We start from the raw sequence: 27,525 nt of genomic DNA, 5'->3' as shown, positions 1-27,525 counted from the left end.
CCCTTCCCCACAGCATGAGACAGCAGGGGCAGGACGTGCCGATGTGTTATCTGGAGGAGGAGGGATGGTCCCTGTTAGCTACTGGTAGCTCGTGTGCATAAAGATGACTCCGTACAGCTCTGAGACAGCTCAGGTCAGATGCTGTTTATTAACAGAGAGCCCAGACAGATCCATCAAACTGACTAAGCACATCGTTAGCCAGGGGTCAGCAGCTTGGCGTACCCCCTCCTGCAGCACAGCATCCCTCTGGGGCTGGGGTGGGCAAGGGCAGGAGCTCTCTTCCCCATCTGCCAGCTTGGCCATGGGGCCAGACCCTGCCCTGAGCGAGGCATATCCTGGCAGGTGCTGGCACTGCTGGCGTGGGTGCAGATCCAGCCTGGGCATCTGCAGATCCGAGCCCAGCCCTTGGTGCCACTGGAGAGTAAAGCCAGGCAGTGCCCATAGCTGAAAGCTGTCCCTTCCCCGCAGCATCACTCCTGCAGCTCTGCTTTGTCCCTGCGTGCCCCCAGTCATGCCCAGGATGAAGTCTGTGGGGATACTGCTGTTCCCAGGGGCTCCGCACTGTCCACTCCAGCCATCCTTTCCACCATCAGAGGGCATTGTCGGATTAATTTTTACCCCAGCTGCTGGTCAGGCTGGTTTACCGAGGTGGTTGGGGTTAGTGGTGGCAGTGGGCAGAGGCTGCAGTGTGTCTGGCAGGTGGAGAGCAGCTCTTCCCCTGGCACGCTCCCACCTGCCCTCGGGCACTGCTGGGGATGTCCTGGCCCCCTTGACGTCCCTGGCATCTTGGCATGTGGCTTGGGCCAGTGGGAGCCTTTGGGGGACAGGGGCTGGGGCTGGGCTGTGTTAGCGGGGGGGTTGCTAACGCAGGGGGAAGCAGCAGCTCCAAGACTGTGTCATGCTGCATGCTGTGCCCTTTCCAGACTCTTAATGTGATCCTACGGGGCAAAGACTGTGTTTGTAACCCCACAGGGGACTGGGGTGGGTAACAGCATCCACATTTAGTGAGCTCTCCTAGGGAAAGGTCCAGAGAGCATGGAGTGGAAAAATCCACTAGATGTTTTTTTCTGAAAGCATTCACATGCCTTTTTATTTATGAGCATCCCAGTTGTCAGGTTTCTGGGCACCTTAGCAAGGATCAGGCAAAGGCATCAGTTCCAGGAAAGCAGCCTCTTGCAGGAATAAGATGCGAGTGGGAATCAGACCTGTGCTCGGTAAACAGCAGCCCTAATTCGGGGCCAGGCTACTGCTGTGCAAAGGGACTGTGGGCACGAGGTAGGGAGGTCCTCTCTGCACTAGCCTGGAGCTGCAGCATCCTCAGGCACTAATGATTTTGGGTTCCTCACATCAAGGAGGTTGGGAGGGTGTTCAGGACCCCTCCATCGCGATGAGGCCCAAGGGAAGGATTTGCTCCTGTCCTTGCTATTGCTTTTCTGCTCTGCTCCAGTTTTGCCCAGTGTGGTTTGAGCCAGGAGCCTGGATACAATATATTGATGCCCTTGCAAAATATGGGAGGCTGAGCCCCGCATCTCCTCTCTTTGCTGCCGTCCTCTTCCTTCCAGAGAAACAGAGGAACCCCCTCCGCGCTAAACAGAGCTGGCTGCAGCAGTGGGCAAAGGGGACACCCAACATATGCTACATGTGCACAGCATTGCTTTCCATAGCCAGCTAACAAGCCACCCATAAATCTCACCCTTCCAAGGTCCTTTTCCTCCCTGCACCACCTCCCAGCCCCTGCAGGAACTTGTCGCTGCAGTCACTTTGTCAGTTGGTGACTGGTGACGTCCAAGGGGCAACGACCCTTCTGGGACAGGGCCAGGGTCATAGGAAGTGTGTTTCCAATGGGAGAGTGCTGAACAAGGGATGCTGATAAGAAAGGAATAACAATTACCTCAAATTAACTCTTCCCACCACCTCTTTGGCCCTGGAAAAGGTCCTGCTGTAGATCAGGGACTGGCAGTGCAGCTGCCAGCATCCATAGGGACCACTGAGCTGGGTGGGGGTGATCATAGACTCATAGAACTGTTTAGGTTGGTAAAGACCTTTAAGATCATGGAGTCCAACCATGAACCCAGCACTGGTCCATCTCCTCAAAAGTAACCGATAATACACCCTGCTCACAGCCATACCTAAGGCAGGGATGCGGGGTGGGGAAGTGGCCCTGTGGCAGCATCAGCATGGCCACGGTGGCCTGCAGCCCTCCCTGCTTGGCCCCAGGGGGGTGCAGGTGCCCCTCTGCTCCCCTGGGCCGTGGAGGTGGCTGCATCAGCCACCAAGGTTTGGTCAAAAGGGTTTGGCTGCACAGGGAGGGTGGTAGGGAGTGACATGGGGGACACGGGGCAGGGGCTGGGAGATACTTGTGACTGCCTTCCACAGAAGGCAGGCAGGAGAAAAGAGGGAGAAATGACTCAACGCTGAAGTGAAAGGAGAGAAATGACACATGGAGGGGACACAGCTGTCTGGGTGTAGCTTGCAGGGCTGGTGGGTGCTGCTGGGCTCCGTGGGGAGCCATCGGGGCAGCGAAGGGTACTTCTTGCAGAGTACCCTGGGGTTATGCTTAAAGGCTTCCTTTCCCCTCTACCTACCTCCCTGGTATCTGTGAGTTGGAGAACGACTCTTTGCTCTGTGGGGATGGTGGGTTCGTCACCCTGGGCGTGCTGGCATTGCCACGGGGTGCCTTTTCCTATCTCTTCCCATGTCTCAGCCCAGCTCACCTCTCCGTGGGGGAAAGAAAGAGCTTGAAAGCTCCCAGCTTCAGAGCTGCAGAAACCACATTGCCCTGGGCTCTCCCAATTCCCAGCAGCTTCACTGCCATTCCACGGGTCCATGGATGCAGGGGCCAGGGTATGAGGTGTTCCCCGCATCACCAACTGCCACGCTCCAAGGAGCTAGAGGTCTCTCTCCATCAATGGCAGAGGACCTCCTGGGTGGTTTTTATCATTTACTTTATTTGCATGAAGATAAACTGCGTCTTTGTCTGTACAATTTCTCCTTAAATACTTGGCAACCCTTAAAAAAATGAAAAACAGAAACAAACAGGAAAAAAAAAAAAAAGAAAGGAACATTGCAGGCTACAATATCAAAACAGTACGATGCTTGTGAATAAATAACCTCCTGGGGCAGCTGGGGGACACGGCTGTTTGGATTGCACAGGGCTGGTGAACCCAGCCTTCCCGGTCCTCTCTACCCTTTCCCCTGACAGCAGGGACAGTGGCCAGATGGCCCCATGTGGGCTGGGCACGGAGGACCCTCCTCTGCTCTCTCCCAGCCCCTAGTTGCCCGGCTCAGCCGTGGTGGTGCTGGCGTTTTTGTTGGTTTTGCAGCAGAAGTACTGGTTCCAGATCTGCAGGAAGGCTGTCCGGAACTTCTTGATCCTGAAGGCGTAGACAATGGGGTTCATGGCCGAGTTGCCATGGGTGAGGAAGATGGCGATGTAGGTGAGGATGTGTGGTGTCTCACAGGATGGGCAGAACAAGGTGATGCAGTTGAGGACGTGCAGAGGGAGCCAGCTGAGCGCGAAGAGGAAGAGGACCAGTGCTAATGACTTGGCGATCTTCAGCTCCTTCCCATAATACTTCTGGGGGTCGTTGGAGCTGGAGGAGACCTTCTTGTTGAGTTGCTTGCGGATGAGATTGAAGACTTCCAAGTAGATGAGCAGCATCAGCAACAGGGGAGGCAGGACCCAAACGAAGAAGTTGAAGTACACCATGTACTCCATGCTGATGACCGTCTCAAACTGGCACTTGATGACAAACTCCGTGTGGCTGCCATTCAGCTCCTGAGTCCTCCGCATCTTGTTCAGGTTGTTCCAGCCAAACATAGGGGTGAGTCCCACCAGAAAGGAGACGATCCAACAGCAAGCGATGGCCACTGCTGCCCGCCGGGGTGTCACCACACTCTTATACCTGTGGAAGAGACAGCAACCACAGGAAAGAATTAAACACAGGTGAGATGCTCTGCCTGGGGGCTGGCTGCTCCGTGTGGGGTGGCAGCACCCATACTGAGACGACATGATGCTCCTCATTCCCTTCCCTGGCAATTGGTAACAGCTTGTCCTGATAGATGTGTTAACGGACTGGTTTCTCTGCATGTGCCCTGGGGAACCTCACCCTGTCTCCCACCCCACGCCCCGGGGGGGTGCAGAGACCTCAGACATGATCCTGGAGCTCTGGGGGTTGATGCTAAGCCAAGAAGTGCATTAGCAACCTGGAGCATGCCTGCACGTTCAACTCGCATATCTAGGGGAGGTTTCACGTCACTCCAGCAGTCCACCTTACATGTGAGCACCCCGCACCCACAGCGGCAGGTCACTCTTCCCTCCCCCATGCACCCGCACTGCTGGCACCCTGTCCCAGACAATTCCCCCTGCGCCCGGGGAGGAAATCGCCAGCAAAAGCATCCTCTGGGACCCACTGGGCTGCAGGAAGGATCTGCCGGTGCTAATGGACCCCCGGGGAAGCTTCTGGGCACAGCCTGTTTCATTTCCTAATGTGCTGAGCTGATCGACAAAACCCTCTTTCCTAATGGGCCAGTGCCAAGGGAGGAGGAGGAGGAGGAGAGCTGTGCTCCGGCTGGGCTCTGCTCCCTCCCTGATGCCGCTGGGGAGCACGCCGGGGCTGGGCTGGTCTCTCCAGAGCTCTCCAAGCGGGAAGTGGAGCCTGCTAGATTGATTTTTCCCCCTGGCCCTCAAAGAAAAGCTTGTCTTTGGAGGCTGAGAAGATTCGGAGCCCAAGTGTTACTGCTTTCCACTGGAGGGGACTGAACAAAGGATGTTTTCCTGACTGTTTGCTGGGTTTGTCAGCGATGCTGGTGTTAACCCGGCCATGGGGACCGTGTGGAGGTGGCTGGCAAACCTGGATCTGCATCCTGATGCTCAGAGCTCTCTGCTGCATGACTGCAGCCTTTACCTTTGGTGGAAAAATGGAGAATTTTGGGGCTTTTTAATACAGCCAAGACCCCAAACCCCCTTGAAGGTCCTTTCTCAAGACCCATCTCAGGGGCAAGGTGTCTGGGTGGGAGCATGGAGGGGTGCAGGGTGGAGAGGGGGAACATCAAGCCTCAGAAGTTCAGAGTCCAGAGCCACCAGCCCCAAACAGCTTTCCTGAATGAACTCCCACTGGCCTGGGAAAAGATTCCCAGCATCCTAAAGGCAGCCAGGTCCTCCTCTGAGAGCTGAGGCTGGATCTGGAGGGTGATTTATTCCTTGTGGTGAGGAAAGAAGGCAGGAGACCCTGAGAAAGGTGCAGGGCAGGGAGAGCTGGGGCATGGGGTGGATGAGGGATGGTGGGGGAGCACCAGTGCTGTGGGCCAAGTGAGGGGAAAGGGTCAGGGACGACAACACAGGAGCGGCACAGGGATACTGGAGGCTCAGGCTCCCATGGGGTTGTGTGCTGGCCCATGTACCCCATGTCACCGATAACAGGTCCCTGGGGAGGGCTGATGTGCCCTTCCAGCCGTGACAGTCCACTGCCACCTCCCCAAGCTCCAGCAGCTTGTGGGGGAGCAATGCTAGAAATAACAGCACATACACACCCAACCCCACCCCCCCCAGTTCCTTCCCTCTTTGCAGTCCCCGCATCCCATCTCCCCACTCCCAGTGGTCTCTGCTCCCTGCCCTGCACCCATTGCTGAGCTGTGGAGCAGCAGCTGTGCCAGCATCGTCCCCAAACACTCTCCAGCGCTGGCAGCCAGCACCCAGGAGCAGAGCTGCTCCCCGAGCACCCACCCCTTCTCCCCCTGCCCGCATGCCTGGGCTGGGGGGGCACATGGGGCAGGGTGACCTCTAGACCTGTTGTTAGTCATGAACCAGGGTCAGAGCAGAGGACGCAGTGTTCACTCTTACAGCCAAAGCAGAGGGGATGGGGAACGGCTGCAGGGGGCCCAGCCCGGATGGTCCCGGCCCCCTGCAGCTCCAGAACACCGCGTGTTGTGCAGATGGCTATCAGGACAGCTGTGGAGGTCATGCAGACCTCAGGTCCCTGGATGCACACAAGCTCACATGGTCCAAAGTGTCTAATACATACATAGCAGAGCAACCACCCCACACGCTGCTGGCTGCTCGTTCATCTCCCCGCTTCAGTGCACGTCCCTCTGCCTCCTCACCACACATCTGTCCTCCTCAGTGCACATCCATACCTTCTCAATGCACATCCATCTCTCGTTAATGCACATCCATCTCTCATTAATGCACATCCATCTCTCGTTAATGCACATCCATCTCTCCTCTTCACTGCACATCCATCCCTCTTTGCCTCACATGGATGCCCCCACTTTGCTGCGCATCCATCCCTCCTCCTTGCCACACATCCATCTCTCTGCCATGCTCCATATCCATCCTTCCTCGCTGCACATCCATTTCCACCACCTCGCTGTACGTGCCTGGCCTGACACACTCAGCAGTTCAAGCACCAGGACCTGGCCCTCCCTGCTCCTCAAGTGACTTTGCACTGCGAGATTTAAGCGTGGCACTGCAGAAGCCACCAGCAGCTCAGAGCAAAGCCTGTCCATGCATCCCCCAGCAGGTGTGCACCACGGTCACAGGAACCGTGGCTGAACCAGAAAAATCCATAGAAAACAGCAACATTTGGATCCGGGGCTTTTGTTCCTTTTGCTCCTTCCAGCAACAAGCCAAGAGCAGAGGCAGCTGCAGTACCCTGCAGGGGAACATGCTCCCTGGGGGCTCTGGGATGTCCACTGTCCCCATCAGCCCTACACAGACAATGACAAAAGCCATGAAATGACTCAGTGCCACCTCTGTGCACCCCACAGAGCCTGCCCACACAGCTCTTGTGGGGCTCAAACCTCACTTAAAGGAGGGAAACGCAAGATCCTGCCTAACGCTCAACCGCATGGCACAGGGCATTTGGGAGGGGGCAATTAGCAGAGGGGTAGGGGCAGACTTTGCTGCTCCTGTATTTCTTCCTTGGTTATGCCATAAAGAAAAAGCCTTTCTCATTTACCTCATTCTGCATTAATATAATAGGACTAGAGTTTGGGATGGGTCTGGGTGGCGGAAGCACTAGAAAATGCTGATAATGGTTCACAATTAATAAATAATCTTATCATTATCATCAGCACTGGAACAATTGCTAACATCATTGCAATTTTATTACTACTATTATTTTTATTAACAGCTGTGACTAAACCATCCATGATAGTAGTCACCACCATCATCATACAATTTGGGTTTGTTTCCTTTGTCTGTGGGGCTTTAGGCTTGACCATAATTGCTAGATTTTCCTCCTGTCCTCCCTCACTGGTGGTTTTTGCACCATCCCTTCCCCACAGAGATGGGCATCACCCCAAGTCCTCCTGAATGCCCTGCCAAGGCCAGGAGAAAAGAGCCTGGAGGGAGCACAGCAAGCATCCAGCCTCATTGATATCCTGGGATGGGCAGGAGCTCTGGTTTGCTGTGGAACAAAAATGTCTTTGTGGGTTTAGAAAATAATGCAAAGAGGCAAAATATCAATTATTGATAGAGTGCTGTTTGTGTCCTCAGGGGAACTGCAAAAAGTGATGGTTGGAGGCGGAGGCAAACAAATTGTCCCCCAGGGCTGTGCAGAGCTAACGGGGATATACGGAGCAGGGTCCTCCAGGGAGAGATGCTGTCTCGTGGTGGGATGCTCCAGGAGATATTGCAGAGTTTCTTGGGCTAAGCATGGAGTCACTGGGGGAGATATTAAGGCCCCTTTTCTCCAGAAGATCATTAAATGCTCCCTGGGCCCTCAACCCAAAGACACTATCCACCCTCCTTTCCCTTTGCTCATCATTCCCACACTTGACTCAACTTTTTCTGCCACATCCTGACGTAGCCAGACCTCTGCATCCCTCTCTGTGGCAGCAAAGGGAGCCCAGCTCAGCCCAGGACTTGCTCTTTAGGTGTCTGGCACTGGGTGGGCAAAGCCCCCACGGCCATTGAACATATCAGGACACATATGAAAACACACGGAGAGTGACACATTCATTGCATTTCTATTGATTTGACTTTTGTCTCAGGGTCTGTCCCCCAACAGGGAGACGAGGTCTCCTTTCCTAGGTCTCCAACCCACAGGTCGATCCCAATCTCACACTCACAAAACCCTTCTTGTTTTGGTTGAAAAAGCTTTAAAGATTCCAGGCCTGGTTTGAATAAAATTTGTTTGTTTTTAGTATTTCTGTGAACAACCTTTTTGTCCAGAAAACACTTGCAGCTGTCCAGAGAGCCCCAAAATGTGGCTTTGCTGGTCCTTGCTCTGGTAGAGTTTATTGCAGTGCAATTCCTGGGGAATTAATTCACTAATGAAGGCAGGCTATTGCTAATGAAATGAAGCTGGAGCCAACGTGGTAAGAGGAAAGGAGGCCAAGCTGACATGAAGCTCATCTGCATTATGAATGCAGCAAGGAAAAGCAGCCAGAGCATGTCCTGATCTAATTGAAAATCTCTAGACAAAAGTGCTTTGATGTCAGAGGATTTTGGTTCCTGCATCTTTTTCCTGGCTCTATCTTTGCTTCAGATCCTTCAGTGTCCTGGGGCTGCTGGGTGGGAAAACTCAGATGTTGGTGTTCAAAGCTGCTCAGAAATGCGAAGCTGAGAAATACAAAGCGGCATCCAAGTGCTGTGAAGGGAAATCATCTCAGCTGTGGCTCCGGGCTGGGGCGAGGAGCTCCCTGGGTACCCGCACAAGGTAGAACGTGCTGCAGGAGGGACACTGCTTCACAGAGAACCGTGCAGTCACTCCTTCGTCACCTCTAACTTGGATGGGAAAAGTTTATTCCTGCTTCAGCCTCTTGCTTTGGTTATTTTTCTCCTTCCCTTCAGATCTCCTTTGGGCTTAATTTAAGTAAAAACCTTAAGTTCAAAATTTCTTCGTGGGAAGGAGTGGTCGGGCATTGGAACAGGCTGTCCAGGGAGAAGGTGGAATCACCACCCCTGGAGGTGTTTAAAACACACAGAGATGCAGTGCTTAGGGACAGGGCTTAGTGATGGACTTGGCAGTGCTGGGTTAACAGTTGGATTTGATGATTTCAAAGGTCTTTTCCAACCTAAATGATTCTATGATTCTAAGAAGAGGCGTTGGGGGGAGTCCAAAGCTGGTAGTCTGTGATGGGATCCAGGGATGGATGTCCCCGACAGCTGCCAGGTCCTGCCACGCTGCTGCGAGTCCCCCTGCGTGCAGTGAGCCATGATTTCAGAGGTCACAGCTGCCACCACAGCTGGGGCAGCACCCTGACGAGGGGCAGAGCAGGGCTGGGACCACCCCACCAAAAGTCAGAGAAGGATTTTCTCACAGTATGGTGTCCTTTCTGCTTGGCAACAGCTCTGCAAGCAGCTGGCACCTTTCTAAGCCCTCCAGCTCAGCCCACACCTGGTGCCCACAGTTACAGCAGCTCAGCCCCCCCGGCTCAGCAGAGGGGAGCTGGGCATGACCAACCTGTCTTTTAGGACCTCTGCTCCCAAAACACTCTGGGTCCGCTCCACCGCAGCAAGAGGCACCACACCATGAGGCTGCTTCATGCAAACCTCACCCAAAGCCACCGCGAGAGAGGATGAAAGCGTGTGCAGCGGCGTGTATAAATGCACTGGGCTGCGTGCATCCCACTGAAGTGCCTCCTGGTCCAGTCTGTGTCCAGGGTTTGGTTTTAGCATCCTGAGATGGGAGCTCTCTGCATGGGAATTATTCTGCACCAAGTGACTCCAAAGCACAAGCGGCCTCAGCCGAGCGAAGCAGCTGGCAGGGCCACCGAATGTTTCTAACCACTTTTAATAGCCACTGATTATTTAATGGATAAAGGCGAGGGTGATTATGAGGCTTATGAGAACAAATCCATCCTGCAAAACTGACTGGTCCCCACACACCAAGCCATGGTGTCCCCAGGGCTTTGGTGAGTGCTTCATTTAGCAATGGGTAAAGCTGGAGCTGGTCACATGGTAAGAAAGTGACAAAAAAAGGAGGTTTTGTGCTTTGAGCTTTTGCTGGAGAAGGTTGTGCAGGGGTCTGGACCATTTGCAGCCCTCCTGCACCCCAGACAGGGTGCAGACATCTCCCAGGACCTTGGAAGCACCCTGTGATCCCTGAGGACTGCAGAGCAATGCGGACACATCCAAATGCAGCCTAGGGACACAAATATCCCCACAAGAAGTAGGGGAAATAAGGTAGAAAAGCGCTTTATGGGTTACAGTGCCTGCAAATGGGGAATGATGCTTCTACAGGGCAGCCAGGCTGTGCCAGGGTATCTTCACCCCAGGCTGGCAGTACAAAACATGAGTCCATCAGAGATGTCCATCCAGTGGATGGCTGCAAGTGTGGGAGGAGGTGTCCTTCCCCAGCTCCAGCACTCCACAGCGTGGAACCAGAGGGCGGACACATCCCCCCACATCTGCCGCTCTTGTGATGCCATCACCCCTGGTGGGACCAAGCCTCAGAGCACACGTCACAGCTCAGCCCACCTTGAGTTTGGCATCTCCCATGGGGCAGTATCACCCACAGCCTCATGAGGCTGCTTAAGGGCTTGTTTCCCTGCTCCCCAATACCCATAGAGACACCCACGCTGGCTGCCTGGTTTTTGAGTCAAAACCTGCTGTATTTCAGGTTCTAGCTAGAGGATCAAGTCAAATCTTTGCCTGCTGAGCCAGAGAGATTTGTATTCTCACATCTCTGGTCCTCGGGATATTAGGAGCAGCCACAACATCACACCAGCCTAGATGAGTTCATCGCCAAGCACGCATGCACCTCTCCTGGGGCTGCTCCTGGCTTCGATGGAGCAGTAGGTGCTGGCTGGACCTCTGCAGCCTGCTGCCTCCGGGATGTCTGTGCTGCTGGACTCCCTGGGCTCTGGCAATGAATCACAACCCATCTTTGGGAGCAAACCACCAGCTTCCAGTAACTGCAGAGCTTCTTTCAGGTCACTTTCTCAGTTGTCCTCATCTCAGAGGTGGAATGTGAGTAACCTCCATGGCAGCTCCACCATGGACCAGAGCCAATGCCTTCTGCTTGGGCATCCTGGTGGCTCCCACTGTGACAGTATCCTGCAAGGGGAAGGGAGAGCACAGGGCGGGGGGGGGGGGAGTGGAGGTTGCAGAGCGGGAGGATGGGAAGCATGAGGACCTCACACACGTCCTCCCCCTCCAGGCTCTGCCCTGGCTGTAGAGGAGACACTACTGTTGTCCAAAGAAGGCAAAGGAGCGTGTGTCATCTGCTGCTGCTTAATGAGAAAGGCAATTTTCCTCACATCCTTCAAGCAGCATCCTTTAACCCAGCAGCAAATATAAATCCTTTGTGCACATAAAGTTAATCTTGTTTTCAAACTGGCCTTGGTTTACAGCCTGTGGCTGGATCCCGACACGTTCAAGTGCTCTGCCACTGCGTAAGTAGCAATTCTCTGCAAGGACTACTCACCCACTGCTCAGCCTGCTCACCCCAAATGTGGGTGGGTGGGGGTTAAGCAAGGGGCTGGGGACACCCAGGGCATCCAACGCCTGCTGGAAATGATAATTTAATTTGTGCCGACTGGGGAGTGCTGCCCTCTAACCTCAGCAGATCCCTCATGCCCCAAGGGAGCAGTGAGACCACCTGATGCTGTGGGCAGCACTGAGTGCATCCAAGGGTGCTGAGCGCCTGCACTGGGGTGGCCATGCTCTGGATGTGTCACCCTCCTGCTGCCATATGACAGTCCTGCATGTGCACCCAGTGTCCCTGGTCAATGGGGTACAAGTCGCACTGAGCCATAGATTTGCACCCAGGCAGCTCCAGGGATCCCTCCCAGCTCTACCATGTGTGGTCACAGCCCTCCAGGATTTTCCTGGATCGTTGGCTTCTCCCTCCAGGACCCCAAGGTAAGTGGGAGGGAAATGATTTAACACTATTGGCAACGGTTGCAAAATCGTGAAATGAGCTGAGAATCTCAGAACTGGAGGGAAAAAATGTGATGTTCTTGTTTTTTTGGCTCCTGGTTTCAGGCAGCAGCATTTTTGAGCATTTCTGTGCAATGCAAAGCATGAGAAGTGCTGCTTTAAAAGGGATTAGAAGCAGAAACTGAGATTCTTCTATAGCACTAGGATGTCAGGAGTTAGGGCACATACAGAGGAACAGCCCAGTCCCTAAGAGGTGGGGGTGAAATTATGAAAGTTGGGTACGTCGCTGATGGATAGAGTGATGGGCACAATGGATTTGTTTTAAGTGTTACCCCCAGACAGTAAATCTAATGGACATTTTTAGTGTCTAAACAGTTTTTTTGTAAAAAACAGAAATTTGGCATGCGGACATCTCCTTGGAGAGGAGCATGAGTCTGAGCCTGAGGGTGGGTCCTGCACGCCCCCATCACACAGCTGAGTCCCTTCTACACTGGGAGCAACCCCACCTCCAGCTGAAGACAATTTCTGCAGGGCAAGAAGGTTTCAGGAGGAGCCGCTCAAACCCCATGTGCGCGGCTCTGTGGGCAGCGGGCTGGAGCTGTTCCTCACCGAGCGCCCTGGCGGGGAGGTCAGTGTGCTTGGCCTCGCCTGCCCTCGCCATGCCGGACCACCACCCTGTGGATGTGGCCACCTCGCAGGCTCTCACACATCAGCCCTGCCCCTGTCGTGGCAATTAGCTGGGAGCTGATTGCCCAGGCTTGACTCCGCAGCTGATCCTGCGTGTCCCTGCGTGTCCCCCTGCGATTAGCGAAGTCGGGGCAGTGTACACATGTAGTACAAAGAAGGGATAAAAGGCAGGTTTGGCTATCTTCAGTGTAAATCCAGGGCTTCACTGGATAAAAGCAGTGGCTTTTTCAATTACTATTTGTATTGTACTTGAATTTTTCTATGCATTGCATATTTTTATCCTTTATGCAAAGGAACCTCTTTGAAATGAGGATTCTGGAAGTCAGCTCCCAAAATGGAGAAGGGAGGGGGAAGAGGAGAGAACGAAGAAAGCAAGCAGCTCTAAAACCCACTGAAAATGCCAAATCTGTCAAATGTGTGCTTTATGAGAAATTGCAATGAGATGGTAGATATAAAATGCCTGGTGTGACTGGGCTCCGAGAGCCTCCATGGCTCCTACTCCATCCCACAGATGCTGCAGCTTGCAGAAAGCCGGCCGTGCGAGGAGGAAGATGCCAGCGGAGGAAGCGCCTGGTGCCATCTGCACAGCACCAGGGCAGGTTGCCAGTGCCACCGTCCTTCCCTGCCTGTCACCACCGTGCTCTGCGAACGCTGATAAATCAAAGGCCAGGTTGGTACCCACAGGAGACCTCCAACCAGGTGAGTCTGAAAAGCACCAAGAGCCATTAAAAGGCAGGAGGAGATCAGAGGTCCCAACTAGAAGGGAAATAAGAGGCGTCCTGAGACCTGCTGTTGGCATTTTTTCTGCATTCGACAGGACATCGAGTTCTGCTCCCTGGATAAATGGGAGGCAGGAAAATGGAGATAGCATCTCCTGTTAAGAGGCATTAACCCAGCCATGAAGCAGGGCTGAGGTGGGTCTTTATCTCTCCAATGCAGAAGCAGTCTTCAGAAAAAGACATATCCTAAATTGGAGCTGGAACAAGAGATTAGTACGGGCTGCCTTTTAATTTCTTGTTTTTTACACTTCTGCTAACCTGACTCCTGATTTCACAGTCAACAGCTGAACTCCTCAGTTTCTTAGGCTACAAGTCGTTACTGCTGTCCAGGATCCCCACAGCACGATTTGTCGCTGCAAAGGGAACATTTCCCTCCCTGCACTTAGCCCAGTTCAAAGATAAGTACATTCAAAACCAAAAAATTGGCTGGAAGCTCACAAAATGTGGGGGGTTGTTCTCTCTGCCCAATGTCTAAATAAGAATTAGGCATGCCAGCAAGATCTGCTGTTTCTAAACCTCAGAGGACATGATAATCTAAAACAACCAGTTCAATGTCTTCTGTCCAATGCATATTTCCCCTGATCAAAAGATCAATTTCAAATGCAAAAAGCAGTTGGATTAATTTTTTTTTTTTTTTTTTGCTAGTGACTTCATATATGTACTTTCAATCAGTGAAATTAATTTTGGAGATGCTGTTTTGTGCTATGGTTGACTTTCAACCTGTCCAAGCACAGCTTGCCACAGAGCTTGAGGAAAACCTGTGCTATTCACCTGTCCACCACCCTATAAACCAGGAGGAGCACATATATGTCAAGCCATTAAGTTATTTGCATTGGGAAGAATCTGTTCAGTGCAGATCGATATATCTTGATCAGCCAAATTAAATGCCAAATTGAAAGTGAAGGCTCCAGTTAACACCACAATCAAATGTTCCCTCACCTCAGAGAATTGATCTTTCACCAGGAAAACAAATTAAAAGTGCAAATGTAAAGCAAACCTGAAGTTTAGTACTTAAACTCTGTTTCCTTTTTCAGATTTAAAGGATTATTTATTCCTTTGGAGGAAAACTGACTGACCTTGTTGCCTGGAAGGAAGTAGTTCAGTATTTCCATCAGGATGGTGGAGAGTAAGAGCTGAGCCCCAAGACGAGGAACAGCAGTGAAATGCATCAGTCAGGCAAAAATTACACCCTGTGCGTCTTCCTAATTACTCCGGCAGTTAAATCCAAGCAAGGAGCAATGTGCAGACACAGCCCGAGTCTACCCAGGCAGCCTGGCTGGTGCAGGGCATGGAGATGAAGGATGCGTGGGCCAGGCAGGATCAGGTCCTCCCCAAGCACAAGGGACATGTGAAGCCTGCGAGGGACCCAGCACCTCCTTCCCCGGCACACAAGGGACGTGCCGTGCGGCAAGAGGGTCCCCAGGCTGCTGGGGATGGACCTGTGGCACTTTGGGCAGGGGGTGGCCCTACGGAGGGTGGCACTGACGCTGCAAGCATCATGGCAGTGGCTGTAAAGGCAAGATGGGGATGGCTGCAGTATCGGAGCTCCTGGAGCTCCCTCTGAGCAAACAGACCTCGCTGAGCCCATAAAGCACCTGTGTCCCAGCAGTGCTGAACGTGGGGAATGATCTCCCTTAAAATAACCCCCTCTCGCCTGCACCCACGCCGGCGTCCGCCTGACTGCGCAGGCTTGGCCCGTCCATCTGTGCTCCGAGCTCTCCCCCAGGCTCGGCCACTCCGTGCCGCAGGCGAGCAGAGCTGTTTGCACAGAGGAAAAAGAGTGCTGCTTTTTCGCATGTTACAAGGCTTAAGTCACTGAATGTTGTTAACAGTGCAGAAAAGAGAGAAATAACTCTGTCTGTAAGACTGCTAGTTACAGCCGTGCCTGAGACAGCATTTCGCAGCATCAGCCTCTTGGCTCTTTCGGGGAGTTTGGAGCATCATTCCCTCTGTGAACAGATGGGGAAACTGAGTCGCAGAGGGGGGCTATGATGTGCCAAGTGAAGCAAGATGAAATGAGTTGAATGAGAAAGCCTCCCTGGTGCCAGGAGCTGGCACTTCCCTTGTTTGAAGGAGGCCAAGAAAAATCATCCTGGTCTCTGGACACAGGAAGAGAAGTGGCCTGGAGAAGGTGGATGGACAGCTACGCCAGTGATGTCCCGGCTTTCTGTGCTCTGGCCCTCCTCTGAGGAGCAATGGAAAGGTGTTATCATCACCCCAGGCAGGGTCCAGGACCGGGGGATGTGACCTCCCTGCCTCTGTGTCCCTGTGGTCCTGCTTGGGCATCGCTGGTACCCAGGGGTCTGCATGCGAGAGCACTGCGGCTGGTCTCAGGGGCAACATGGATGGAGGCTGCTGAGGAAGACAAGGGAACGGGGCCAGGAGAAAAATTCCCTTTCCTCCTCCAGCTCCTTTTTGTGAACAGAGACTTTTGTTCTTCACCAAAATCCAACCAGTCCCCCCAAGACTGCGACGGCTGCTGAAAGTGGTCCCCTGCTCAGTGCCAGGGGGCGAGGACCATGCCAGGACAGGATGGGCGGTAGGAGGGAAAAGGCAACAAGAGGTGGGGCAAGGGCGTGAGAAGGAGCTGCTGGGTCCCACCAGGCTTAGTGCAGTGAAAGGCAAATCCAGATGCCCCAAAAATTTCCAGTGACAGATCCTTCTCTGCACTGCCCTACATCACCAAAAGCTGTCCTTCCTCCTCTATTTGCCTGCCCCCTCCCCCCCCCCAATCTGAGCCTTAGCCCATTGCTGCCTGTGCTCTACAGAAAGGAGGATCTCAACCCCTTGGGGTTATTTTTGACTCTTGCTGACGGCATCAACGATGATGTCTCCTTAATACCCAGACCTGCCCATCCAGATGCCCTCCGGTGGGAAAGGTGGCTGCGTGCCCGGCTGCAGGCTGCAGTGGGGCTGGGTGCTGGTGGAGCAGGGGGTGCTCTGCTCAGCTCATTGCTATTCTGCAGGACACCCCACTGGCTGTGGGGCTTTTTTGTGACTGCCTTGGAGAGCATCAATTGCTCTTTCTTGCAACTGGGCGTCCCACGCAAGAGCTGCGTGCCTGCCCCAGCAGCTGGGCAGCTGTGCTGCCAGAGAAGGCATCTCCCCGCCAGCAGCCTGGCCAGCCTCTGGGATGGCTGGTTTCCCATTCTGTAGGCTTAAAAGTTCAGGTCACCTTGGATGAGACGTGTCCCAAAAGGACAGGCTCCTTGGATCTGCTCCTCCCAGCCCATCAGCAGCCCCCATGCTGGGTTCTCCCAGCTCCTGTGTCCATCCCTGCTGCACCTGGCAGAATCCCTTCAAAAAATCATTAATTTATCTCCAGGATAAACCAGGGCTGTTAATATTAGTTCAGCTGTGCCAGCTGTCATTTCCCCAGGCTCTGAGATGATGCTGTTGTCCCCAAGGGGACGAACCTCTCAAGCTGTCCCCATCCCTTCCATGGTCTCCTCCATGCTCCACGTCCCGCTGTCTGCAGGGACAACCCGCCAGGACCTGTCTCTGGGCTTCCCTCACACCCCTGTGGGCAGGACCCTGCAAGGTTTTTCCCTGCCCTTCCTCCAGCCAGAGGTTTTCTTCCAGCCCATCAGTTTCTTTCCACTCTGAAATGACTCCTGTGTGTGTCACAATGAAACTCATCTCCCAGGTCATTGCACCACAGTGCCTCCTCCACATTTTCTTCCTTTTTACCATCCTCCTTTGTGTTGCAGTGACCTTTCTATCCCTGCTGCCTCCACACCTCTTGATTCCCTCACGTCTGCTCCAACTAGTCCCGGTGCCCCCCGTCTCTGTGCTGAGGCTCATGCTGTGAGCCCTGGCGTGAGTCACCCCCCCACTGTCAGGCTGATTTCGAGCAGGGCCACCTGGATGCGGTGACTTTATGGCCCCCAGCCCTGAGCCTTCACCCAGCCCTGCCTGCTCTGCCTTGGAGTCCCAGGGACGTTGAGGTCCCAGGCCACCCAGCTGGGTGGCTGCCATGTGCCCCCTGAGCACATCTCCATGTCCAATAGCCCCTTGGGTTTGGTTACAAGCTGCCTTGAGTTGTCCTAGAGGAGATCTTGCTGGGTCTGGCTCAGTGACTGCAGGCTACAGCTGCGGGTCTGGCAGTCCCTCCAGATCAGACTTCGAGAACGGTCTGGCGGGCTGTGTCCCAGCTGTCCAACATCCAATCTCATGGCCATAATCCCCTGTCTGGTCAACAGAGTCAACCTGGCACTTTTAAGACCCAGTTCAGCTTATTCTAACGCTGCGAATGGGCTAGAAAAACCATGCTGTGATGTGCCCTGGGGTGTAAAAGGAGCTGAGGGTGGCCTGGCTGGTGGTGGCCGCACGGCACATGTCCAACCAGAGCAGGACAGGCACCACACGCGTGTGCTAAGGGCTGGGCAATGACATGGCACCCAGCCTGCGGCCCCAGAGCCGGTGGCTGGGGAGGGGGCTGGTGCTGGCCCCATGGCAGAGGAGTGCCTGAGCCTGCCTGCACGCCCAGCCCTGACCCCGTGAGTCACTTATTTCTGCTCTGTCACCGGCTCTGGCTGGCACGGAGCGGAGGTGGGACCATTTCTGTAAAGACCAAGTGATGACAATACCTGCTGTTGGAGTCACTTTCTTCCACCTCAGGGGTGGGGGAAGACCCGGGACCCCCCATCGAAGGGCTCCTGCATGCCCTGAGCCAGCACCAGCACCAGATGGCTGTGGTGGTGGCACATACCATGGTGAACTGGTCCTGACTCATTCATGACATGCTGCCTGCAGGGCCAGGCTGGGCTGGCAGGGACAGGGCGGGCTGAATCAGCAGCTTTTGCTTTGGCAGAGCCTCCTCCTGTAGGGTGTTTCGCTTGTCTCAGTGCCAGCAGCTGCACAGGGTCATTGGAAAGCACAGCGCACCAAGCCCCAGCGTGCATCACCCCCACCTCAGCGCCTCCACCAACCCAGTGCCCCCCGCTGGAAACACCCCAGCCGCTCCAGAAAGGGAGCACCATCTCCCCAGTGCTCAGCAGTGCTGTTGGAAGTGTGACATTCCCAGATGTTTTGGGAGCTCTGCTACTCAACCATGGGTCTGATGGACTATTGTACCATGGACACAGGACCATCACTCACCTGCAGTGAGGGACCTCACCTTACTCACTGCAGACACCTCACTGTCCATCTCACCATGTCCGGGTGGCCCTGGCTGTTGGTGCTCCTCACCTTTTGCTCAATGGGGACCTCATGGACAGTTCGTGTTGCCACGGGATGAAGAAACGTGAGCTGGCTAGTGTTCCATCTGGCCTGCTTTGTAGAGTACGTCCTCTTGGGTTGATGGTACCCAACAACCTGAATTACTGCTATGGACATGGGAGAGCCTTGCTGGGTTCCATCTACCCATCTTCACCTGGTTTGATGTCTGTGCTCCCTGCAGGATGAATTCATGGATGGGAGACCCCTCACCAAGGACGTTGTCCCTACAGAGGTGTCTCAGCCCCTTTTGACTCAGTAGATAGCAATGCTGTCACTTTTAATTAGGACTGATTGCTGACAGGAGTGACTTGGCATTCAAGCTCTGCAGACCAGGGACCTGCAGCCCAGGGGGACCATCTGGCCTCCTGGATAACCCCGCTGCCTTGAGTTACTCCTGTACAGATCACCATGGCATGGGCTGGCATCACGGAGGAGCCTGGCTGCTGGGTGCCCTGGGCACAGCTGTGACATAAGACCAGCTGATCACTGCACAGTGCATGAACAGAAAGGCCAGGTTGTCCTGGCTTATCTCAATTTCCATACCTGCTGTGCCCCAGCCTCCGTCCCTGCCTCGTGGGGTCACCCTGAGTGAGACACGGCACTGCTCTGTGCCTCAGTTTCCCTGTCTGCAAAAGTGCTACTGCCCTTTCTGGGAGCATGCCTTCAAATTTACTGGTGACCCCTGCCAAAAGTCAATGCTTTAACCTGAAAATCAGTAGAAACAGGGGGAAAAAACCCAATGAAAATATCCCTAGAGCATGATTTTGGGGTGTAGCAGGTGAACATGAGCAAGGAGCTGGTTTTCGCTCATCACCCTGCAGTGCAATGCAGGCAGACGTAAGCTCTGCTGAGGAGACCGATGTTGACCCGCCGCTAATGAGGTCAGGGCAAAATGATACCCTGGGCGGATTACCCAGCACGGGAACCACGTCGCGCCCTGCTCGGAGATGCAGAAGGGCTGGGATGAGAGGGGGTGCTGCTGCCCAGGAAGCCTGCCCAGGGTCTCTGGAGGCCATTCACCTCCCCTTACCCTTTTAATCCAGAAAACCTGGGAATAACCCCAAATATCAGCAAGTCTGGAGCATCCCTGCACAGGATTCACTGCTCTTCTCCCCTTCCCTCTGTGCTACCAAGAACACAGCATCCTACAGTCGGACCCTTGCTGCATCCCAAGGAGGGTGACACCTGCAAACCCCAGCGTTTTCCCTAAGAGCCTGGGAGCTGGGGACACTGCCTGCAGCCCAAACCACTTCCCTCTGGCTGGCATGGCAGCATCTGCAGCTTTTTCATGTGACCTGATTTTGCGTCTGTCGGCAAACGTCTCGTGGTGCTGCTGCGGCAGCTGTGCACGCTCCTGCCGAGCCTAATCCAGATGTCCCGTCACCCAGGGAAGAGCCCTCGTGGCTTTGATCTCTGACTTAGTGTGATCTGGGCTCAAATTTGCTCTGCCAATCAGAGGGTCATGCTGGAAACCAGCTCACCTGGGTATTTACCAGGATCTCAAGACCAATATAAGCTGTTGGTAAATCCCTTCCCATTTCCAAGGGTCTGAGTATTTTGGTGATACCAGAATTGAGCTCCTGGTCCTGGACTGGCTTAGCTCATCCGTGCACCCCAGATCTGGTTCACACAGAGCTCGGTGTGAAACACTTGCTCTGATTTAGCATCCTGCTAAAGCTGCTGAGCTGGTGCAGGGTGCTGGAAGCTGCAGCTTGGAAACAGCCCAAAGTCTCCAGCAAACCTCTCTGGACTGTGATTTCTGCCTTTTATTCTCCATCCTTGGTTCAGATCTGCCTGTTCCTCAGGAATGAAGGTCTCCATAGATCACCTTCATTTGCTAAAAATATACCTGGTGGAGAGCAGCAAGGGAAAAAACAATGAGGCAGCTGCAAAGTCCTGCCAGTCCCCCAAATTTCCCCATTTTAGAAAAAATAGGAGCTTTTTCCTCAGAAATCCAATCTGCTTTCACAGGGGAGGACCTGTAAGGATGGATGGCATCTTTTTATTGACTAATGGAGGTTGAGAGAAACCTAGATGAGCTCCTGGGCATGAAAGTCCCCCTGCAGCTCTCTGAATTCACGCTTCTGGCTCTGAGACACCTGGACACTTTTGAAATGTTTCCTCTAAATTTAAAAATAAGCCTCAGAAGAGTCATGGTTTTGTTTATTCATTTGCCTGGCTGGACAGAATCACCCCCCATTGCCACCACTTATTATCTTCTATTTTGGCCAGGCTAGCTAGAGATGTCTCCAGTCACCCTTGCCTCCCTGGGGACATGTAAAACCCACCATCTGGCCAGCAAATTGCCCTCAGATGGAGCATACATTTCCTTTTCTTAATTTCATCCCATTGCTCTGGGTTGAAAACCTCATGACAGCCTGAAAAATTGCTTCCGCAGTTTGATACCTCCCCACTTCAGTGGGTACCATCCCCAGGGGACCAGCCTCTACAGGCCACCACACACCCCAGCCTGGTCTGACACACACATTCCCCCCCCCCCATCTCCATCCTGGACTCATCTACTGGGTCTCAGAGCCCAAGTGTCTGGGGAGGTTTCCTGGCACTTAGCATTGGCAGTGCTGGAAAGATTGCCCATGCACCCTTAGGTGCTCTGGTGCCTGGGAATGTGGGCCAAAGCAGGGTCTCATCCTGACATCCTCCTCATCCCCCCCTCCCATGGCAGCGGGGTGCCCACCATTCTCCTGCCAAGATCCTCCTTGAACTCTCAGTAGAGGAAAGAGGGGAGGACTATCTCAGACGCATGCCCTGCTCCACGACCCAGCTGGCTGAGGGCAACGAGACTTCCTAGGCTTCCCTGTGACCCAGCCCCAGCTGGCCCCACGCCTGCAGCCCTTGGCAGGCCAGGAGAGAAGGGGAAAGAGCGCTGCAATCCCAGCAAGAGCCTGAGCTCAGGCAGGAGCTGAAAAGCTGTGAGGTCCAGTGCGGAAGCCTTCCTCCTTCTACTGCTGGGTCCATCCAAGGGCTCACAGGCTGCCCTCGAGTCCTCCTCACCTCCTGGCTTGCAGGGGCTGCAGTTCAGGGCTGAGGGAAGCTCCTGCCAGCCCTGAGCTGTTTTACCTCACAGGGCTCAGGACAGGGCACTTCTGAACCATTGGAGAATGCCAGTGCTGCCTGCAGACCCTGCTTTACCCCGGGCTCTCCCCCTGCTGCACCCCAGCCTCCTGCCCCCCTCAATTCCCAGCAATTTCAAGCATGGTTTGATCTAATTTGCATGGCGTTGCAGCCTCACATGTGCATTCAAAACCTTCTGCAACACAAAACGCAGCTTGCCCTGGGAGGATGCTCCTTGGGATGCCACAGGGTGGGAAGGGCAGGGCCAGGGGGGCATCCCAGTGTCCAGGCCTGGGCACAGGGGGTGGAAGAGAGAGCAGAGTGAGAGACCCCACGTACAAGGGCTCATGGCTACCAGCAGATTTCTCCAGTTTTTATCTTCCTGGCATGTTTCAAAGTGTTTGAGGAAAGAGCTGGTGGTCCAAGCAAAGTGGACAAGGTGAGGACCCCCAGGGACACGCTAAGACAGGACCAGGCTGCTTCCATGCATCCACCACCCCTGGCCAAGGGGCTGTGGCTCCGCGTGTCCTGAGAACACCAGGTCCTTCTGCCACGGCCCTCTCCGAAAAGCCCAGTGTAGCACCTCAGAGCACAGAGGGGGGGCCCTGAGTCAGCAGAGGCTGGTGCCAAAGGAGCGACATCCCCTCACAAACATCCCTCCAGCCCGGTCCCCTCCAGCATCCTGCCACGAACCGGCCGCCGCGGGGCTGCCGAGCGGCCAGTTCCTGACAGACACCCCCGGCCGGCTGCTTCCCCTGCCTTTGAACTCATTTAATCTTCCCTGAGTGCGGCTGAGAGGGAAGTTTGGGCTGGGCTGGGGGACCCCGCTGTGCCTGGCTGGGGGGGACAACAGGACTGGGGTCCTGCCTTGCCGCCAGGCGGGGAGGAAGGATGCGAGAGGGGACATGTGAGCTTTTCCACCAGCATGAAGGCAACAAGCCTATTGTAGGTGGTTTCCAGCTGTTTACAGCAGTTCCTGTGGAGGCTGGGGACCGTGGTACCCTCTGCTTCAGCCTGCTCCACCCAAGCGATGCTTTTGCATCTCTCCGTAGTCAAGAAAAGGCCCCTTGGGAGGAGGCAGCATCCTTCGACCTCAGCAGCCAGGAGGGACCCTACCTAGGGGTTAAACAGAAAGCCTGGCAAGTCCAGGGGTGATTTTGCCTCTCCTTCAGACAACAATTCCCAGGCAATAGTCCCCACCTCACCCCAGTTGGTCAGTATGTGACAGGAATGTGGAAACCCTTACACACTCCTTCATGGACCCCAAAAATGAAGTGTGCCAGAGGAGAGACAGCATTTGTGGGGGTGGCCGGCACAAGGATGGAGCTGGGATGCACAGAGCCTCTCTCCTTGCTGCTCCCAGCCCCTGTCAGCTGCCCCTATGAAATGCATTTCATTGCCTGCTGTCCCCTCTCCCCAAGCCCTGGCAGAGCCAGGGCTGCCTGCGAGCAGAGCAGGGAGTGTGGGGGACTCCCATGCATGACAGCCCACAAGACCCCCTTGGCCATGCCAGGCCACGTGTGGGTCACGCTGGCGAGCATCCACCCTGTGCCAGGCTTATCTGGGGACTTTCTTTGGCACAGGAGTGAGCTGTGGCGTGCACGCTGTCTGCTGACCCTGTCCCCTCCGTGCCTGATGCTGGTCGGCCACGTGCAGACATGATGTCCCTGCTTCATGTCCTGGCTGCCCTTGGGATGTGGCTGAGGCAGAGATCCCCCCACATCGCTCCCTACCTGCCTGCAAATCACTGTGGGACGCCATCGCTGCCCAGGACGGGGTGCCATGGCTGCCTTCAGAGACGTTAGCAGCTCTCCCTGAGGTGTCCCAGGCATGAGTGGCCACTCGTGTCTCACGAGGGACCCAAGTCCCACCGAGGCATCGCAGGTTCTTGGCACCCAGCACCGATTTGCACACTGGTGGGTTCAGCGTCGCAGTGAGGAACACCAGCACGGAAGCCGTGATTTGAGCTGTCAGCACTGTCAAAGTGTTTTCAGCATCACCTTTTAGCATCTAGCAACAGGTTGGGAGAAACTTGAGGCATTTCAGATTCAGGGAGTATTCTTTTGTGGCGTTTTCTGTCCTATACGTGATCTCCAATGTTGTTTTGCTGCTGTGTCTAGGGCACAACGTCACCTAAAATCACCATGTTTGCCAACTGCCAGGAATTCACGCCAGGGAAAGAAGGAAACATCCAGGAATAAGTGAACAGGAGAGCTGGCAAAAGCAAACCCTTCTTGTTGTGGCCATGAAGCCTTTCAATATTAAAGCGAGCTACAAAAACTCAGAGAGAAATCTCATGATGTCGAGTGCTCAGGCACGTAACGGGAGAACAAAATTCAGGGTTGAAAGAACCCACCCGAAGTATCCACAGCACAGGGGGCTCTAACTTCATATTGCTCCCAGGAAATCTCATGGAATCAGGCAGAAATCTCCCCAAAAAGGCCCATTTGGTGCTCAGAGGCAGCAAGGGAGGAAAAAAGACTGGGTCTGTTGGGAAAATGACTGACAAGAGCTAGGCAGTGTTGCTATGTATAAAGCCGCAGTACTCCCACACCTGAACCCATCCCCGCCACACAGGGGATGCGGAAAGACCAAAAAAGCACCGAGAGCAATGACAGGGTGAGAATCACTTTGGTTACACCAACAGGCTGGAAGACGAGGATTTTTCAGGCTGGGAAAAATCACACTTAGGGAGGAAGTTGGGAACAGCCTGCGAAATCATGTGTAGCGAGGAGGGGGTGGGCAGGGACAGTGTTTTTATCCTGTGCCCCCCCTGTCTTACACTTCTTCACCGAGCAGCTTCTGCTACCCATAGCTGCAGGAAAACCCTCAAAGCAAGAGACCTCTGGCCTGATCCAGTGGATCTGGGGACAGAAGGGAGCAGTCGGTTGATCCCGACGCAGGTGCCTCCTGTCCATGTTTCCCTGTACAGGGAGGCAATTCCAGCACCAGAAAGGGTCCTACACCTGCTGGGGTCTGGGTGGCACCTAACACAAGGGGGCTGGGTCCCTTTTGGGGGACCTTTGTGCTGATGCAGGGTCGTGGACCCCTCCGGCAAATGGGCTGGAGCCCGCAGCTGAGCTGCAAAGGGGCTGGTGGGGTGACACGAGCTGGTGTGTGCTCAGCTGTCCTGGCCGGGCTCAGCTCTCCAGCAATGCCATCAGCAGTGGGAACCTTCCTGGAGCTGATGAGCCTGGCAAAGGTGTCCCTGCAGCCCGGGCACATCCTCGGACAGAGCAAGAGGGACCAGTGACAGTGACTGCACGGTGAGGGTCTGAGCCAGGACCCACCAGCTGCACCTGAGTGGCACCAACACCGGGTGTCACATCCCCTTCCATCCCGCTGACAGCCCCCAGTCCCACTGCAGCACCCCAGCCCTGCAGCTGCCTCCCCCCAGCCACAGAACCCCACTGGCGGGGAGGGAGCCAGACACAAAGTGGTTAAATATCTCCTCCCGGAGCAGCAGAGTTCAAATACAGTTCGTGCCCCTCTTTTACACTCCACAGTAGTTGCTACTGGCTTGGCTTTGACAGATACAGATGATGAGAAGAGGAAAAACAGGGAAAGGAGTCATTTGTGGGGTAGCCCCACAGCCAGGGGGTCCCTCCTGGGTGAGCCTGTCCCATAAGGCGTGCCAGGCTATCACCTCAGGTCCCTCAAAACCCCAAAGCTGTGTCACACAAGTCCATGAGCAAGCAGGTTATCACCTCTGGGTTCCTGGGCTCAACACAGCAAGGGAAAACCTGGGCTGAAGACAAATCTATCGTCCCCTTTCCGCTCCCTGGAAAGGTGTTCTCCATGTGTGGTGGGACACACCTTGTCCCAGCCACGGGGACCCTGTGCGGGGCCACCCTGCCCTGCCTGCCAGCTGCCACGATGCAGTCCCTGCCTGTGCACCCAGTGCTCCCGCAAACCCCCAGGCGAAGCTGCCGGAGGCTCCAGGACCCCCAGCCCAGCCTGCCCCGAGTGCTGCTGCTGCAGCCAGATGTGCCTGGGTCGGCAGCCTGGAGGGGGACCTGCTTCCAGTGCTTCTCCAAGAGTCTGGGGCACACTCGCTCCTGTAACCCCACAGCAGCCACCGCGGAGCTGCTCTGGACGCATTTTCCTACCTGACAGGTATCTTCACCCGCAGGTATCGATCCACAGCGATGGCCAGGAGCGCCAGGATGGAGCTCTCAGTGAGGATGAGGACGGGACAGGCCACCATGAGGCAGCTGTAAAACTCTGTCTGTGGTCCGATGTTGATGATGATGGCCAGGGGGATGACCAGGGCCCCCACGGCCACGTCGGCCACCGCTAGAGAGACGATGAAGCAGAAAGTGGCATCTCGCAGCGCCTGGTTCATCTTCACAGCCCAAATGACCAGGATATTCCCTGGCACGGACACCAAAGCGATGAGGACTTCGATGGAGATGTAGGCAGCCTGGAAGGCTGAGACGGAGTGTGCCATGATGCTCCGGTGTCCCCCGGCCACTCACCGGGTCCCTCAGTCACCTGCAAACGCACGGGCAGGCGGGTGGCAACTGGCACCGGTAACTGCGCTGCGAGCCGGGCTGGAGCCTGTGCGGGGGGGTGGGACGGGACCCCCTCCCACCCTCCTCGCCTGTGCCGTCCCCTGGGGCTCCAGCCCCGCCGGGGCTCGTCCCGCACCCACCGGGGCCGTGGGGCGAGCGGGGGCCGCGGTCCACCGCCGGGGGGGAGCGGCGGAGCCCCCCCCGCCGCTCGGGGCAGCCCCGGGGCCGCCTGCCAGACCCCCGGGGCCGATACAGCTGCAGCGGGACTCGCCCCCCGCCCCCCCCCCCCCGCCCCCGGCTGGTTCCCGGCCCCGCAGCCGCCCGCTTCCCCCGGCCCCATCCCACCTCACCTGGTCCTGCCAGCCCGGGGCTGGTTCCGGGGGCGCCCTCACCCCAAGGTAGCAGGAGCTGCCCCCCCGCAGGGTCCCCCGGGGGGCATGCTGGGGGTCCGGGGGCGCTGGGCACCGGGCTGGCCACGGCGAGCGGGGCTGCGCTCGGTCCCCGGTGCCCGGCACCGCGCGGTCCCGCAGGCTCCGCCAGCGCCCGCCGGAGCGGGAGCATCACACGGCGCCGCCCCCGGCCCTTTAAAGGGCGACTGACCCGGCCTGGGGCCCGCGAACGCGGGAGGGGCCGGGGGCGTGTGGCGGGGGGCAGAGCCAGCCCCAGGCTCCCCACACGCGTTTTTACACCGAACCCGGTTTTTGAGGTGGGGTGTGAGCGGCGGGGCCGGGGGGGGAGGGCGAGCAGGGGGGCAGAGCCTGAGCCTGGGGGTGAGCGAGGACCCAGCGCATCACCGGGCTCCGGGCTCGCCCCCCGGGTCGGGACCCCCGACCAAAGAGCCGCTGCTCGCCCTGGCTCCGGCTGACAGCGTCTCCCCCAAATCACTACTGGGGTGGGTCGGGGCTCAGCCCCAAAGCACCCTTCACCCTCCGGATGGCACCCCTGGGTGCTGGGGTGGGGCTGCACCCCATGCTGGGGAGGGGGAAGGCGCAGGGCTGGCAGCATCCCTCACGCGGGGTCTGTTGGTGGGCACAGAGCTGCTGGGGCAGGCGGAGGGTCTTTGTGCAGAAGCCTGTGGAGGAAGAGTGGTCCCAAGCTGGTGGTCAGGATGGACCGGGAGCTATTTAAGGTCCTAGAAGTTTCGAGGAAAATGGCCACCCCCAAATTCTGGCCCCTGGGCTGGGTAGCGCATGGGGACTCGGTCTGACTGGAGGAGCTGAACCAGCAGAGTCCTCCCGGGGACCCCCAGGTATGACCAGGCACCTGCAAGGATCATCCTGCATAAATTGCTCCCCGGGAGTGGAGCTGCCTTGTCCGAGTGCTGCAGGGACCAGGACCAGCTCTGACCTCCAAAATGGGGCACGGGGACTCTGCCAAACCCCACCTGCACCTCTCCCTGCCCTTTCCCCCTCCTCTGACAAGA

General features: G+C 55.7%; 1 protein-coding gene across 1 annotated transcript; it reads right to left on the bottom strand.

The window, feature by feature from the left end:
• Positions 1-2,831: 2,831 nt before the first annotated feature.
• Positions 2,832-26,665, bottom strand: ADORA1 (adenosine A1 receptor). Its single transcript, XM_056361965.1, has 3 exons — positions 26,453-26,665; positions 25,698-26,082; positions 2,832-3,905 (listed from the first exon to the last, which is right to left on the bottom strand). Exons 2-3 carry the CDS (start codon positions 26,036-26,038, stop codon positions 3,272-3,274), a joined length of 975 nt encoding a protein of 324 aa, XP_056217940.1. The 5' UTR covers positions 26,039-26,082; positions 26,453-26,665; the 3' UTR covers positions 2,832-3,271.
• Between the last annotated feature and the right edge of the window lie 860 nt (positions 26,666-27,525).

This window comes from Falco biarmicus, chromosome 16, assembly GCF_023638135.1.
Source record: "Falco biarmicus isolate bFalBia1 chromosome 16, bFalBia1.pri, whole genome shotgun sequence".
Classification (NCBI taxonomy): Eukaryota; Metazoa; Chordata; class Aves; order Falconiformes; family Falconidae; genus Falco; species Falco biarmicus.
The sequence above is the reverse complement of the archived record's forward strand: the minus strand, read 5'-3'. Positions and strand labels throughout refer to the sequence as shown.

Bases quoted from the DNA above. Each gene is read 5' to 3' on its own strand.
- ADORA1 (XM_056361965.1), bottom strand. From the start codon at position 26,038: ATGGCACACTCCGTCTCAGCCTTCCAGGCTGCCTACATCTCCATCGAA. The intron at 3,906-25,697 runs GTAGGAAAATGC...TCTCTTCCACAG, and splicing joins CGGGTGAAGATACCTGTCAG to GTATAAGAGTGTGGTGACAC.